This window comes from Rhamphochromis longiceps, linkage group LG9 (genome assembly GCF_057381845.1).
Source record: "Rhamphochromis longiceps isolate RC_006_pf linkage group LG9, R_longiceps_female_GT1.1, whole genome shotgun sequence".
Classification (NCBI taxonomy): Eukaryota; Metazoa; Chordata; class Actinopteri; order Cichliformes; family Cichlidae; genus Rhamphochromis; species Rhamphochromis longiceps.
The window spans coordinates 22,935,941-22,953,525 of record NC_140565.1 but is presented as its reverse complement, the minus strand read 5'-3'; the positions used below and the strand labels follow the sequence as shown (position 1 = coordinate 22,953,525).

The 17,585-nt window shown below is 39.7% G+C and overlaps 1 protein-coding gene across 2 annotated transcripts in view; it reads left to right on the top strand.

Annotated features, from left to right (window-relative positions):
* Nucleotides 1-17,585, top strand: part of esyt2b (extended synaptotagmin-like protein 2b) — a 40,178-nt gene that overhangs the window by 5,742 nt on the left and 16,851 nt on the right. For both annotated transcript variants that reach the window (XM_085418896.1, XM_085418895.1), the window contains exons 2-8: nt 2,726-2,767; nt 3,280-3,414; nt 3,646-3,722; nt 4,111-4,183; nt 6,468-6,557; nt 10,080-10,135; nt 16,392-16,512. In XM_085418896.1, coding sequence (XP_085275022.1) covers nt 2,726-2,767; nt 3,280-3,414; nt 3,646-3,722; nt 4,111-4,183; nt 6,468-6,557; nt 10,080-10,135; nt 16,392-16,512 — 594 coding nt within the window. The remainder of the gene's footprint in view (nt 1-2,725; nt 2,768-3,279; nt 3,415-3,645; nt 3,723-4,110; nt 4,184-6,467; nt 6,558-10,079; nt 10,136-16,391; nt 16,513-17,585) is intronic.

The window sequence follows — 17,585 nt, the reverse complement described above, 5'->3', positions numbered from 1 at the left end:
CTTCTGATAATCAGTTGTCTGCTTGACTTTTATTCAGCTGTGTAAAAACTATAACTTTAATCTCAGCCAAACCGATTTACTCAGGAACAAATAAAATACAAAAAAAAAGCCAAACAATAACATTTTTAAGTTATGTAAGTCAGCGGTCTCCAACCTTTTTTGCGCCACGGACCGGTTTATGCCCGACAATATTTTCATGGACCGGCCTTTAAGGTGTCGCAGATAAGTACAACAAAATAAAACTAGTACCGGTACCGACAAAAAGAAAATTTATTCATAACACACGTGAAAAGACCAAGGAAAACCGAGTAAACGATAAAAACGATAACAAAATAACGCTGAAAACCGATAAAAACCCTGAAAACCATACATTTCACACCTGAGCCTCAACTCTCGCGGCCCGGTACCAAACGACTCACGGACCGGTACCGGTCCGAGACCCAGGGGTTGGGGACTACTGATCTAAGTGACTTATATATGTTTGACCTGAGTAGCAAAAGACAGCCGTGGGTTTGAAAACGATTTGCCGGGAGTCCGGTGTTCTCACGGCTCTAGTGAGCCTTGCCCCCGGCTAGCTATCGAGCTAGTGGGTAACAGATGTCTCCGAAAACGTCTGTTATTTGAAAATATGTGGTGTCTTGATAAACTGAGCAGATATTTGAGGTTTACACAGCTACATTCTCGCCTGAAAATATGCTAAACGTTTATTTTGTGACCCAGAAAGAATAATAAGCTGCCGCTTCTGGGACACAGCTGCTTCTTCTTCTTCGGGGTTTAACGGCAGCTGGCATCCTTGTACATGCAGTGCTGCCATCTTCTGTTTCAGTCCGTTATTACACTCTTAAATCCTACTATTTATTCCTGCGTCTTTTGGGATCTTACAAAGCTTCAAACGACGCGTCGACTATTAAATCGGTCATCGACGATTTTGATAGTCGACGTAATCGTGACTAGTCGACTAATCGTGGCAGCCCTACTTCCAAGGTTCGGTATCTTGTGCATTCAGAGATGCTCATCTGCATACGTTGGTTGTAACAAGCGGCCCCTTCCCATCTGCTCTAAGCAGTCTGGCCATTCTCCTCTGAGCTGTGACATCAACAAGGCATTTTTACCCAGACAGCCGGTCACCTTGACCATGTCTGGATGCCTAAATGCATTAAATCGCTGCAATGTGATTAGATTAGATTCAATATTTACATTAAGAAACAGTTTCAAAGGTAAACCTAATGAAGTGGCCATCAGTATGTATCACCACAAGAGCCTTAATTAGGGCTTCTGTTGAAGTTAGGGTATAAACACCTTAAATTAAAATGATGAAGAGGACGTGGTTCATTTGTTTTCTATTATGCTGGTGTCTGCAGTGCTGAACACCATTATGCATCGTATTGACTTTGTTTCTGCTTTAGCTCCTGTTAAGTCAGTGATTTACGTTTGTCATTCAGTAAGATTAGTTAAACTGCAGAGCAGACTCAGACCACAAATTATGTAAAATGTTTGACTAGAGAAGGATGGAAATACTATCAGTCATGTTTGATTTATTTCAATCTTCAGCTGCGTATCCGTGAGTGTAAGTTTAGTTAGAAATGTGTGTTTAGAAATGTAGCATGGCTGCATGATGATAAAGGGAAGGGCATATGATGGAAACATTCTTTAGGTAGAGAAGAAAACATGGATTGCAAAACAATTGATCTTTGAAGAGCATCTTCATCTTTTTTCTTCACCTACAGCAGTGACTGCAAAGCAAAAATCGAACCATAGTAAATCTCATGCATCAGAATAGGAACACGTTACTCCATCCTCCTCCTCCTCCTTTGGAAACTTTTAGTAGTGAGGTTATAAACAATTAAACTGCCTGAAAACACAAAAACAACATTTTAAATTTCTGATAGTCAAGCTATTGCTTCTCGTTTGATGTGATATTACAGCCTAAAAGGTCTTAAAATTAAATATGACATTAGCCACAGCCACTAAATTGCCATTAGATACAAATATTTTGAACAGCTTTTACTGGAGGAGATGGGTGCTCTTTACTCTTAGCTTCAGTGCAAACATTAATAATAAATAAGTATCTAGACCATAATCTTTTACACTGGTAAATTTAGCTGTGCTGAAATAGCAGCATGGCTCTAAAGATGGTTAATGTCAGGAAGTCTGACATCTACTTGGGTTCACAAAAATGTTAACAAATCGTAATCGAAAGTGTTTGGCTGATTAGTTTTAATTACGTGCTGCTGTTATATAATGCACATGGGGTGAAGACTCTCATCTTTAACATGAGATAGGTTTAGAAATGACAGATCACACACTGAGCGTGGTTTTTACTTCCTAAATCCAAAAACTAAATATAGGAAAAAGAAAAAAACCAAAAACTGTAAAAACACATCAACAGACAACAACTGGAAACAGCTTCAGCTGCCAGTCATTAGGCCTTTGGGCAGTCATCATGTTAGTTATGATTATGGTCATTTTATGCACTTGGATGCGCTTTCGTCTCAAAGCAAGAAGGTTCCTCTTGCCCTGTGATTGCTGGGTTTGGCTCAAGGTCCACAGCAACCCTGAAACTGCATACATGGGTAAAAGTTGGATGGATGGATGACAGTTTTAGGCAACCCTGCTATCTGTCTATGCGCCTATGCTCTATTAACAAACAGCATGTTCCGTCTTTTCTTTAAAAGGCTTTCTGAAACCAACCAGGAGATGATCTGTTCTGTTTTCTCCATTGCAGGTCCACTTTCCAGATGTAGAGCGGGTGGAGTGGCTGAACAAGGTAACGAATCGAGCAGCTGCCTCTTGAATTTGCCTGCTTGAGTGAAGCCCTCCTCGTTTTTCATGCCTTGTAAAAACTGTGGGAAATGGGATGTCTGTTGCCATCTGCTAACTCTCCTCTTCTTGCTGTCTGTTGCCACACTGCAGCACATCTGACTTAACATGCAGGCCCGTTCCTGCAACGCTGTGAAATGCATTAACCCTTGCGAATCCCATGATAGCAACCAGGATGTAAATTTGGAGTCACTCCTGAGTATACATTAAACTGAGCAAGCTGGAGATTTAAAACATTCATGTGTTAGTCTTTTTGCTTGATGTGCATGGGTTTGACAAATAGAACTAGACTTAAATAGAACTACACTTTGAATATTTTACTGTAAAGGATGTACCCCTCAATGTTTAAAGTCCTGGAGCAAATACATTTTTATATCCTTTTAGAATAATCATATAATGAATATTTTTCTTTGATTTGTTCCAAAACTCTCTGATTTCTCTCTTTCTGTATCCCCTTAGACTGTGAAACAGATGTGGCCCTACATCTGCCAGTTTGTGGAAAAACTGTTCCACGACGTGATCGAGCCGGCGGTGAAGGAGTCCAACGCCCACCTCAGCACCTTCTCCTTCACCAAGTTCGACATGGGAGACAAAGTGAGCATCTCGATGTGATAAAACAAGCTGCTAGCAGCAGGTGCCGTGGGTCAGCTGATGAGGGTGCGCCGTGGCTAGAACACGAACGTGCATGCATGTCGCTGACATATGCTCTCGTTGCACAAATAGTTTCCGTGCGGGGGTCTGCAGAGGGGTCGACCTTGTGCTAACCACGTGGGGGTTGGGAGGGGTGACGGAGTGGCCGTAATGCTTCCTTATGTTATGTTGCAGCCGCTGAGGATCAACGGGGTCAAGGTTTACACGGAAAACGTGGATAAGCGACAGATCATTATGGATCTGCAGATCAGGTGAGCCAACCTGTCTAAAAATGTTTATCGTCTAGCGTTCTCTCCTGCCATTATAGTTATAGACACTACTTGCTTGGCTCTTTTGTTAAAAATACAACACGAGAACAACTGGAGTATCTGTTTTCAATGCAGCTAAAGAAACTCACATTGCTTTCATGCAGAGGTCAGTATGTAAATAGCCTCTTTCCACTTAGGTCTGTGCAAGTTAATATCTTCTGCTTTGTGCACACGAGAATCCATTGTAGGAATAGCATATACAGCAAACAGCATTAAATTCACATTTCCTGGAAAGGATTGGAACTTCAAAGGCCTGAATCAAAGTCTTAAAAAGTGATGGAACCCTGATAGAGGGTTTTTACGAGACATACTTTTGCTTTTTATCACCCAGCTTTGTTGGCAACACTGAGATCGAAGTAGACATCAAACGCTACTACTGCAAAGCTGGCATCAAGAGCATCCAGGTGAGGAAATCCCTTTTTTTTTTTTGTTTCATATCCTCATAGAGGTACTTTCCCTTGGTAAGAAATAAGGACTGCACACTGGAAACAGAAACACAGCAGGAAGCAATGCACAAAAAGGCTGTTAACTCAAGTAAGAGGTGATCTTGTCAGGTCTAAGTGTTCAGTTTCACTAGACTGGTGAAGGTGAAGACAATCAGAAAAACAGCAGGTAAGACAGGAGGAAGGAAAACAGGGGAAATCAGAATACTATCAAATCAAAACAGGAAGTTTTCATGTCTCTGTGATTAACACAGATAACCCAACCAAAGAGACAAGGCAGAGAGGACAAAGGGAAACACTGGGGACACTAGATGCACAACAAAGAAATAATAAAAGTGAAATAGAAACTAAAACTCATACAAATAACATACAGAAACCTAGAACCATGACAGGTATATCTCCCAAAAGAAAAAAGCTGGTGAATTTACTGTGTGTCACCACCATTACCACAGTTTCTCCCCAGTTTCCAGTCATTCAGCTGTCAAGTAAATGTCCATGCTCTTGTTTTTATTATTACAGGATTAATAATCCTGCTTTTCTTATATATATATATCAACACCTATCAGGGGTTTCTGATGTTGAGAACTACTAGTGTTGTGCTGGAAAAAAGGAAAATGACTTATAATGGAAGCCGATTGTTTCTTATCAAAGTCCAGTAACAAAACAACGTAAATAAAGCAATCCAGAAAACTGCAGGCGCTACCACAAAGACAAGACATAATAAGAAACAATCAGCATACCAGACATATGTGGAGAAGATACTAACAAACTCAAGGAAAGATCAGTGGGAAAAAATGAAGCTATCACAAATCCCAACAAGAGAAACACAGATCATAATTCAAAGGAGACATTCTCAGACTTTGAACAGACAAATAGTGTTTTCAAAAGCTTTACTGTTTGTTCTGATTTGGTCACGAGGACCTTTATTTTTAAAAAGTGTCTCTTAAACAAAGTTTTAAACAAACTAAAACAGCTAAACCTTAATTATGTTGCTTTGGAAGATTGCCTTTGACTACACAGCCCAATTACTCTGAAGTATTTTGTGTCTGTGTGTTGTTGTTATTCTTGCTGCTCCTTTCTCCCCTTTGTGTATTGCTGTCGAGTAGCAGCAGGCAGAAAAAAGGCAATCTGTGCTCCTCCTTGGAGACCCAGTGCCGTCAGGTCTGTCCCTGGCCCTGTTATGAAACCCAGGCATACTGTATCTCTGTAGACTATAATCATCCACTAATACATTAGTCAACATTTGAGCTGGATTATATTACAAAAATTACAAAGGTGGGTTTGGCTTCATATTAAGCTTAGATGGGTTGGATTAAACTTTTTAACCACTGCTGCTTTACACTAATAGCCCATTAAACCTGCAAATAAATCACGTGTTGTATTAAATTGCAGTATTTTTTAGCAGGTCCATTATTTTAAATGTTCATATTTTGTTGTTTCCCCTGCCAGTCTCCTGGCAGCCTAGGTCACCATGCCTTTAAGCCATTATTATTCCTTTGGACAGTTTTGTCAATATTGCTATAAATACTCCAGAGTCCAGCAAGAAACTGCCACGGCTCTGTGTGAAATACACCACCACTTACTTTTGGTGTGATCTTTGCACAAGTTATTGCACCTAAATGAAGCTTAACTTTTTCTACCTGTTCTCTTTGACGTTCCAGGACTTGATTTTACTGTTCTGGCTTTGTGTAAGTTTTATGTTCTAAGGAGCTGATTCAATCTCACAGTTAACAGAGCGAGAGAGGAAATAGAGAAATACATTTAAGTCTAAAGAACTGCCTGCAAACACAAAAACAAGAGTACTATTGGTTTTTAGTTTCACAGGGGCTTTAGTCATTAGTATCGGATTTACTGGCGTAATTCACTTTCCATTCGGACAACATTTTCTGACTGTCATTCCTCCAAAAAAGGAATATAACTCCACAACAAATATACTGGTGCTAGAATTCAAACCTCCTTTGTTCCCATTCTGCAGGATTAGAGCAGCTGTGTGGTGTTCCACATGATACATCTAAAGCACTAAACCATAATCCTCATAATTGTCATAATATGTTTTGAAGAAGGTGGAGGATCACACAGGGCAGGTGTGAAGTCAGGCAGCGATAGAGTTTCCAACCTGTCATGCGCTAGAGCTCCAGCGGCACTGCTGCTGACGAATGTCAGGGGTCAGCAGGGTGTGAGTTCCCTGTAGCTTTCTGTTTGTGTTTGTGGATATCAACGTGTTGTTCCTCTTATGTTTCCATAGATCCACGGTGTGTTGAGAGTGGTGATGGAGCCGTTGCTGGGTGATATACCTCTCGTCGGAGCTCTGTCTTTGTTCTTCTTGAAGAAGCCAGTAAGTGCATAAGCTAATAATGTTGAACTGAGTAACTTTATCAGTCAGACTAACTTAACAGAGGAGCAGCTGAGGTTATAATGACACTGCAGTTTGATGAAATGCAGCATGAATAGAGTGGAGGCTGTTTAACCACAAAGCCAAGATGGCATCACAGTTCAGCACATTACTAATTCAGGGTTATACTCTCAATTGACATTCAGAAAGAATGACAACTTTGTGTTATTACATATAATAATACTACACTGGCCAAGGTTGGCATGATTATCCTGCTGTCCTGAATATTTAAAATGCTCCTCTGAGTATTTCACCGTTCTTACTATGCCTAACATTTCACCTCATAAAGCATCTTGTTTTTGTGCTTTACTTATTCCCTTGCCTTTTAATGCAGATACAATGGACATAAATTAAAGCTAAAAAGGGTCATTTGAGTCAAAGTCACGACTGGATCACAGTAGGACGTGTTTCTTATTATTTGCAGCATTAATTTCCAGCGTAATTTCAGTCTCTTTTACTTCACTGTGCTTACCGTCGGACATTGTTTGTGCTCTTGCGGTGCAAGCAGTGTTCACATGATTTGCATTTACATTTCCAGTTGCTTACGCATCGATTATTTTCCAGTTGAGGCTCCATTATTCTCCTGGTTCAACCCCTAGACAGAGCCACTGCTGCACAGCTTAAAAACGTTTGACCAATTTATATCAAATGCGAGGGCCCAGTGGAGCTGTAGCGGTGCTTTAAATAGCTGCAGATCAAGCCAGACCTACTTTGGCATTTTTTTTTTTTTTTACCCCAGGCACTGAACTAAAGCTCAAGGTGGAGACATTACTGTTGGAGACTGAAGGAAGAAGCAGCTTCCACTCAGTAAATTCCCCACATGCAAAGATATCCGCACATGCATTTAGGTGCTTTAGTCTTCTTTCAGCTCCTACACCAGCAACATCACATTGGGTTCCTGGAGGAAAAAGAAAAAGAATTAATAAAGCAAATTATTGACATTGACATATTAACATTGTGTTCTCTGGACTTCAAGTAAGTCATGTTCTTTTGCCCCTTTGTGTTATACAAGATCTGAGGCTGGGTGCCAAACATAACAGACACATTTCCAGACCATAAGAGGTCTTGGCCATGTCTGGACGGTGTGATTGCACTGATGCAACTCAGCACAGCCTAAATAAAAAGATGCACCACATTCTGCAGTGAGGCAGAAGATATTCATCTACTCCAACTCAGATGACAGTTTTATACTTTTATGTAATGAATGAACGATGAAGCAGTGAAGGACCTGACTGAATCGCAAACACTGTTATTATTGAGCACTTTTGAAAGCTTGAAAGTGTCATGATTAAACTTAAATTGGACTTACTGAGCAGATTTAGGGGATTTTCCAGAGGTTGCGAGGTGGCACAGGCAAAGCGCCAGAGTCCTTCCTGTGCAGGGCTCAGCACATAAATGCAACAGAGCGTTGCTGGTGACGTCCCAGCCCAGAGAGGAGTAACGGTTCGAATAGACAGGTTTCCAAGGGAGATTCTAGGCAAGGATAGAGGCAGTGGCGAACAGGTGAGGAACTGTGGCACCAGTCCACCAATCCACCCAGATATACTCATTGTCTGTCTGCTTAATCCCAGAGGTGTGTGAAGAATAGCTGCATCAGAACAACTCGTCTTCAGGGTCGAGCAGTGATGCCAAACCCGAGCAGAGCAGCAGCTTCACCTGTAAATAGAGAAAAGGGGGCAGGCAACCAAACCCAGCCCATCCATCGAACCCTGATAAAAAATTTTTTAAAAAAAGCTGTAAAATCGAGTCCTGACATTGTCTGCAGTTGCTCTTTTATCACATGTAGCATATATAAGGAGAGGGTTTGCTTTAGATTTACTTTGCAAAATATATATTTGGTTTCAGCAAGGAGGTCCAGTTGGATATGGAAGAGGATTAGGGCCACTGGGAAAAAAATGGGCATGTCTTTTTTTTTCTTCCTTTACAGAATTCTGACTTTTTTCTCAATATTCTGAAATTCAAGTCAGAATTCAGTCTTTTTTTTCCAGAATTATTTTTTCTCAGAATTCTGGGATTAAAGTCAGAATTCTAATTTTTTTTTCTCAAAATTATTTTTTCTCAGAATTCTGACTTTTTTTTTTAAGCAGAATTCTGACTTTTTTCTCAGAATTCTGAGATTAAAGTCAAAATCCTGACTTTTTCCTAAGATTTATGACTTTTTCCTCAGAATTCTGACTTTTTTCTCAGACCTGACCTAATCTCAGAATTGGGAGATTAATCTCAGAATTCTGGAAAAGAAGAAAAAAAAGACGTACCCACTTTTTTTTTCGGTGGCCCTAATCCTCTTCCATAGCTGGATGATGCATGAGCATGCAGAACACATGACACATGAGGTTACCTGCTCTTGTCTTACATTGTCTCACATGGTTAAAATCTTTTTTTTTGTCCAATCCACAATGCTTCTATTTACTGTGTTTTCGTTTTCGCATACTGCTCTGCTGGGTAGTGTTAGAAGAGTTCAGGGTTGCACTGCGAGTGTAAGAGCAGCTCAAGAAAACTGGCTTATTCTGTGCAGTTTTCTCACTTTTCAATAGTCTTACACCCCAAAGGCATTAAAATGATAATGTACGAAGGGGAGGAAAACAGGAAATACTCCCACTTGAGAAGCTTTTCAAAGCAGATATTATTTTATCATTTAATCGTTTCACTTAGATTAAAGACAGTGCCCTTATCAACAGTTTTGTTATTCATATATACATCAACAGTCTCTTGATGACTCTTTGAACACAATATGCAGGGATAGGTGTGTCCTTCCACACCATCCCCTACATCATTTACAGCCCTGCAGTGCTTTCCTCGTCCCTGCAGAGCTCCGTGCATCTGCTGCAGTGTGAGCAGGTTGGACAAAAAAGTAGGGTGGGAAAGGCTCATTAGAAAAAAAAGTCCCTGAGCTTGGAGGAAAGAGCTGATCAAAGCCCACTGAGCGGAGCAGGATATGCCTCCGTCTCAGGTCTCTTTGATTTACTTTGACCGCGGCACCTCATCAAGATTTGACCTGCTGCTAGATTTTCACAGTGCACAAAACTAGAAGGTGCAGTGTTTCCAGCCTCATTATTCTGTAAACTAACAAGACCCCAGACAGATGCTGCTGCTTTAATAAATCTTTCAGGAAGCAGGTGCTTTTGTATTCATTCCCATTCAAGGATCACTGCTTTCTGTGCTTCCGTTGTGACTCATAAACTAATTGTGCACACCGTGCATGCATTTAAACACTTACAGGTCAGTGGACCCCAAATTGAAAACTAAAAGGTAAAAACAATTAGCTTTAATATATGACAGGAAATGTTTGTTTTATACTTTAAGTAGCAGTGTGACGCCATCCTAAATAACCAGTGCAGTGTTGCAGCATAATAGAGGAGCAGGAAACAATAACATCAAGTGTTCTGACTCCATTTAAAGTCATTCACACTTTCTATTCTTACCGTCTAACCCATGGCCATGCTCTCATTTTTACTTCCTTTTCAGCTTGTGGACATAAACTGGACCGGCCTCTCCAATATACTGGATATTCCTGGGCTCAAGTAAGTCAATTCAAACTTCAACTTTTCTTTTCCCTCAAGAAACAAAGCTTAGATTTTAAAGGATTTGAGGACTTCTAGTTTAAGTGAAGTTAACACGTGCCTAGATGTTTGCTGTATAATTTCAGGGTTTTGTTTTTCTCATTTAAACACATTTTATGTTAAAAAAAAAAAGCTTAATTTTCAGAGTTTCATTCGCATTTAATTTATTAATATCTTCAGCATTGATGAAACCAAAAGTATTATGCATACAGTAGTATCTGTCTCCACTGTTATATTTAAAGACAATATTGTCTTATTGTTCAGTTTCTGGAAAGCTAAATCTCACCAGCTGTAGAGAAAGTATTTTCCACTAATGAGGTTTCCTTACGTGCACGAAGCCTCGGGTGTTCCTGTCCTCGTTACTGCTGTAGTTTATCGCAGAGTTTTGCTAGACTGAGCTGATTTAGATTAACATATCTCTTTCAAACATTTGGAAGCAAACAATGAGATCAAGTGAAACGATCCAGCATGTCTGTTTGCACACACATCACGAAAAACAGGATTAACACAACAGTTTAATGCTCGTACTGGGATAAAACAGGCCGGCTCAGTGGTGTTTGTCGCCGCCGTTTTCCTTATCCTCACCCGTTTTGTTTTGTTTGTATTAAGTGTCTTTTTCCCTCGAGTTGTTGTGTGGGCTGAGCAGAAAATAAATGAGAGCTGATTAAGAGCTGCTAACAGCCCGACGCAATTACACGCTGCCATCTTGAGTGGTACTTTTTTTTTTTTACAGCTGAAAAAGAAGCTGACAGATGCATGAATATTGAATGTAGTTTTCTGGGATTACAGCTGCCTGTTGAACGCCCCCCTGACGCTGACAGACATGTTGACACAGGCAGAGCTCAGTGGACTCTCTTCTGTTGAGTTCTCTGTGGGGGTGAAATGGATCCACAGAGCTTGTGTGCCTAGACGTGGGCGTGTTAGTCTGGGTGTTGATGTGGGTGAGGGGTTAGCTGGGTCTTCGTGGTCCAAATCACAGCTACAGCGCACGCAGCGTCAGCCGTCCACTTGAAGACTTGCCCAGTGGGCCTCTTTTAAACCTTGTTAATAATATTAAGACTGTCATTAATTAGTAGCTGTGATAACATGTTGTTGTTTAGTGGAGTCAGTATTAACCATAATCAACTTCTTAATGTTTTGTATTAGCACAAAACAAAGCTGAGGCTAATGGAAATGTGATTAGCTTTGCTCCCTTCATCTGTACCCTCAAGTATAATTTAATACAACGCAGTGCTAGCCTCATAAATTATGCTCCCAGTTAGAGGGGGAAAAAAGGATAACCTGGGATATCATTAACAGCAGGCATAACTGAGAGTTTACAGGTTGCTAGTGCAGTGATTCCCAAAGTGATACCCATAGATTTCTATAAGACTGGAAGTCTTTTTGTAACCACAAGTATTGCATCTGGTGGTGTTCAGATAAAATGGAGGTCTAAGGCATTTCCACGAGGGCTTCATTTTTCAAAGGTGGGTAATATTGTCTTTGTTTATTTTTGTTTTCTGACCTTATTTTTTGATCCTGAACTCATCTCATATCTCAACTTGTATTTGAAAGGAAATATTCAATTTGGTGCTCTCGCGATGCCAACGTTGTAATTAAAGGTTTCTCGGTCAGATCGTCCATTTTCAAAACACCAAGACAACTCGAGACAGTTTGAGACTTCACTGTGGGTTGTAATCAAACACAGTATCCATCCATCATTAATACACAGTCAGTTGTTTTGCTGTCACAGTATAGAGTAGTATAAACTTCTGGTGAAGTGATTTGCAGTTAACGTCTGTGACAATTACTGTGTCGATCTATCCAGTAGCTGCTGGCACATTACTCCAAATTTCAACCTCATTGTGGAGGGAAAGTCACTGATCATTAAAGTCATTAAAGTCTTACTCTGGGGACCATGAATATTTGTAGAGTCTAAAGTGCTAATCTCTTTAGAAGATGTGGTAATAATTTACTGGATCAGTGAAATCCTTTGCCAGCTAATTGAGCAAGAGAAAAAGGCAGGGAATCACTACAGTTGTTAGGATTCATTTCTTAGGGATCACAAATGCTTGTGTAGAATTTAATGGCAATCTGTTTAATGGTCATTTGCTTCTGCAATCAGCCAGAACAAAGTTAACATGGCTGAAGCATTGCTGTACATCGCAGTGATGGATATTTGCTGTCGATGTGAGTCAGTGGAAGGTAAAACACATTACCAGTGTGCATTATGTGAGCATTATAAGTGTTGAGTGTGCAGTCTTGAGTGTTGAGAGTGCTAAAGTGAATAGATAAACACAAAGGCAGGGACAGGGGGGTGTTCCAGTGTTTGCGCTGAGGGAGCAGCAGAAATAGTGCTGATGTGGCAGGAATCCCTTTACACCCTCAGCTCTTAGATGGAGAAAAGCTCCAGCTCTGATCAGCACCCTGCCACTGAATCCTAAAGTCAATGCGTGTTTTTCACCTAAAGAGAAGCTGAGGATTGATCAAATGAATGAAAGCTAAAATTATGTTTTGTTTTTTCATCTGGTGTCTGTGCAGCTTTAGTATCACACCAGAGTTTTTTTTTCCTTTGAAGGTTTTTATTGGTTTTGCAGGACAGCCTGAGATTCCTGACACATTACATGTATTCCTGCAAGGTTATAATGAATTACAGATATTTATAAATGAGCTTTAACTGTCCTCTAATGTAATCTGTTCATAACCTTCGCATTGTTAATTACATGACAATCCAGCAAACTTGGGTGCTCTTTTTACTCAAATGGCAAATAGCTCGTGACGATGTATAATTTTCTGAAACCTGAGTTGTGCGATATTTAGAAAGTAGTTTAATTTACTTCTTGGTATTTGAATCTTTTGCTTAATCAATGTGCAGCCTATGGCTGATACAAAAAAGTAATTGAGCCCAGCGTTTGCTATGGATTTTGGGCTTTGTGCTGACTGATGTTTTCAGTTGATGGATCATTTGGCCTTTAGCCTGTGTTTGGTGATGCTTGTTAGGGTTAGGTGTGCTGTCACAGGAGTTAGGAGTTAGAGTGTTATAGAGGGGTTGTGAGTCTAATAATCATGGAAATTAAATTGTGTGGCACCTTTGAAAAGCAAGGAAAGGAGTTAACCTAGCTAATATAGAGCAATTAATAATCATCAAAGCCTTTAGAAGAAGCAAAATGAAGAGCCTAAAAATGCATTAAATACAAATGTGGTTTTTCAGTACGTTAAGAAAACCATTTTTATTTTATTTTATAACTTTATGTTAATTATAAATTCATTTAACTAATGCCTTATTTATGTGGTATGACCACCTAGGCTGTTTGAGCAATAGGTTAAAGTTTTTAATTACACAAGAGAAAAGTAGGTGAATTAGCCTTAGCTAAGCCTTAGCCTTAGCTAGCCTTAGCCTAGCTTTCACCAGCTAGAATTTATCATTTATCCCCAGTGATAACTTTACATTATTTTCTTGATTGTTTCAAGATTGACTTTGTTTAAGTGGTAGAACTTACTTTAAATAAAATTTAATTAGTGCAGTACACCTAAATATTAAGTTACAATAAACAGGAAACGGATAATGCTGTGGCAAGCTAGCTATAGTTTGATAGCTTGTCACTGCAGTTTTTGGACTTTATGTTTCTGTTTGCCTAAAATTACACACACTGTTAATTGTTAAAGATTACACATTTCTGTGTTGTTATTTCTATATGACAAAACCAAAGGTTAAACTTTGACTAAATATGGAGTTTACTGTAGTTTCTCCATGCAGTGATCACTGTAGCAAGTAGAGTTTTACTGTTAAAACTGAAATTTTATCACACAATAACATTTCATTGAAGACCTGAAAATATCTTGGGCCTAATTCAGTAAGACACCAATGATGCAAGTTTCCTAAATTTATAAGACCAATTACATAGAGGCTGTTACTCAGCTGCTGTACGTATTCACTGGTGGGCACCTAGAAAGCACAGAGCACAAGTACATCAGGTGTGTGTTAGCAAATGTCTAGTTTAAAAAAAATTCACCCACTTTTCATCAGCTTACATTTTTGTACTTTTCTTTCTTTGCAGACTATTTTAAAGATTGTGTTTATAGGTGTCCTCAGAAAACATCCACTTCCAGGTGATGTCTTAGACAATTTACAAATGCCCCTGATTACAATGGTCACATTATAATACAGTGGGGCAAAAAAGTATTTAGTCAGCCACCGATTGTGCAAGTTCCCCCACTTAAAATGATGACAGAGGTCAGTAATTTGCACCAGAGGTACACTTCAACTGTGAGAGACAGAATGTGAAAAAAAAATCCATGAATTCACAAGGTAGGATTTGTAAAGAATTTATTCGTAAATTAGGGTGGAAAATAAGTATTTGGTCACCTCAAACAAGGAAAATCTCTGGCTCTCACAGACCTGTAACGTCTTCTGTAAGAAGCTTTTCTGTCCCCCACTCGTTACCTGTATGAATGGCACCTGTTTGAACTCATCATCTGTATAAAAGACACCTGTCCACAGCCTCAAACAGTCAGACTCCAAACTCCGCCATGGCCAAGACCAAAGAGCTTTCGAAGGACACCAGGAAAAGTATTGTAGACCTGCACCAGACTGGGAAGAGTGAATCTACTATAGGCAAGCAGCTTGGTGTGAAAAAATCAACTGTGGGAGCAATCATCAGAAAATGGAAGACATACAAGACCACTGATAATCTCCCTCGATCTGGGGCTCCACGCAAGATCTCATCCCGTGGGGTCAAAATGATCATGAGAACGGTGAGCAAAGATCCCAGAACCACACGGGGGGACCTGGTGAATGACCTGCAGAGAGCTGGGACCAAAGTAACAAAGGTCACCATCAGTAACACACTACAACGGCAGGGAATCAAATCCCGCAGTGCCAGACGTGTTCCGCTGCTGAAGCCAGTGCATGTCCAGGCCCGTCTGAAGTTTGCCAGAGAGCACATGGATGATACAGCAGAGCATTGGGAGAATGTCATGTGGTCAGATGAAACCAAAGTAGAACTTTTTGGTATAAACTCAACTCGTCGTGTTTGGAGGAAGAAGAATACTGAGTTGCATCCCAAGAACACCATACCTACTGTGAAGCATGGGGGTGGAAACATCATGCTATGGGGCTGTTTTTCTGCCAAGGGGACAGGACGACTGATCCGTGTTAAGGACAGAATGAATGGGGCCATGTATCGTGAGATTTTGAGCCAAAACCTCCTTCCATCAGTGAGAACTTTGAAGATGAAACGAGGCTGGGTCTTCCAACATGACAATGATCCAAAACACACCGCCCGGGCAACAAAGGAGTGGCTCCGTAAGAAGCATTTTAAAGTCCTGGAGTGGCCTAGCCAGTCTCCAGACCTCAACCCCATAGAAAATCTGTGGCGGGAGTTGAAAGTCCGTGTTGCTTGGCGACAGCCCCAAAACATCACTGCTCTCGAGAAGATCTGCATGGAGGAATGGGCCAAAATACCAGCTACTGTGTGTGCAAACCTGGTAAAGACCTATAGTAAACGTTTGACCTCTGTTATTGCCAACAAAGGTTATGTTACAAAGTATTGAGTTGTATTTTTGTTATTGACCAAATACTTATTTTCCACCCTGATTTACGAATAAATTCTTTACAAATCCTACCATGTGAATTCATGGATTTTTTTTTCACATTCTGTCTCTCACAGTTGAAGTGTACCTCTGGTGCAAATTACTGACCTCTGTCATCATTTTAAGTGGGGGAACTTGCACAATCGGTGGCTGACTAAATACTTTTTTGCCCCACTGTATATATGGACATCTGGCCCATAATAATAATAACCATTCTTCGAGGGACATGCTGAGCAATAACCCAGCACGATAAGTTTTATTGTAATTTGATTTTTTTTGCTAGCCATGATTGCAATTTTCCAGCTGTGCCACAGTAAGTAAATGAATAAAGGAAACGTCTGATGGAAATGTCATCCTGTGACCTCACTGTCATTGTTGTCATTCACCATTGAATCATTAGTGGATCAGACAGACATTCAGACGTTTGTTGGCTAACAGCAGCAGCATGCTTGAACTCACTCCAATTTTCCTGCTGTCGTCGCGCATGTTAAACAGAAACATGCTAAACTATGCTTAGATTAAAAGAGAACATTTATAACCCAAGGGCACCCTTATTGTCTTTTAAATAATTTATCGCTTCATTCTGTTTATTTTCTTTTTTTTCTCCCCTCTCTCATCATCCCCACCTCCTCCCTTGTATTTACAGTGGCTTCTCTGACAGTCTGATTCAAGACATTATCTGCAGTTATTTGGTATTGCCCAACCGAATCACTATCCCACTGGTCGGAACGGTGGAGCTGGCCAAGCTGCGCTTTCCAATGCCAAAGGTACAAATGCACTTGTTACAATACATCCAATAAGGATGAGCTGCTCTTCTAAGTGTTTTAATAGTTCGTAAGCAGACAGTTTCACACGAGGAGCTCATGGTTAGTACGTTAAAGCTCGTCAGTAGTAAAAAATATCTCCCAGGGTTTTGTAGTTAATTCTCAGTGCTAACGCAGAATAAAACTAAAGAACCATAACAATAAAAAATGCAGCAAAGGTTGTATTCCTGGAACTTGTATCCATGGCAACAAAATGAAAAAAGTTTCACTGCAGGCCACATCCTTATTATATTTAAAAAGGTTTCAAGGGTTCAAAACAGGAATAAAAAAGAAACAACTAAAATCTTACCACACATCATATATTCATTACAGCCTTTGGAAAAAAAGGAGACATTGAAAAGATAACAAAGAACTTGTCTTTCTGATATCAGACGGCAGGATGTTTTGCCAACATACAGTACTATGCGTCACATATACAGTACTTTGATAAACTCTGAGTCACCCCTCATTTCTTTATATTTTACTTCCAAGGAGCCTTGAGCAACAGGTCCTACCTCCTTGACTTTAATGGTCATCTTTATTTACTAGACTTTCATCTGGCAAGGAAGCATATGTGATGGAATGATTTCCATGATAACAATGTAGCCTTGTTATATCCACCATCACTTTTAGGTTAATAAGGCCTTGTATTTTAAAATAAAGACATTTAATATGTTAATCCATTAAAAACTCAGTAGGAAAATTAAAAGTAGATAATGTGCCGCACAATACTTAGGCAAGAAAATAAGAAAATAAACGCAGGTCTGATTTTATATATCAGTGGCAATTCTTACTGCTTTCTTTCAGGCAAATGTTTTTATTAAATATTAAAGAAAGGAAAAACATTTGACAATGGAAAAATTAAACAAAATAAAAGCCCTATTCTGCAGTAGAAAGTCTAGATTAGTCCTCTATTTATCCAGGTAATCATGGGATATATATATATATATATATACACATACATATATGCTAATACATTCTAGGTATATGTATGTGTATGTAAGTAAAGGTTAGCTTATTAAATTTACATAAATTTG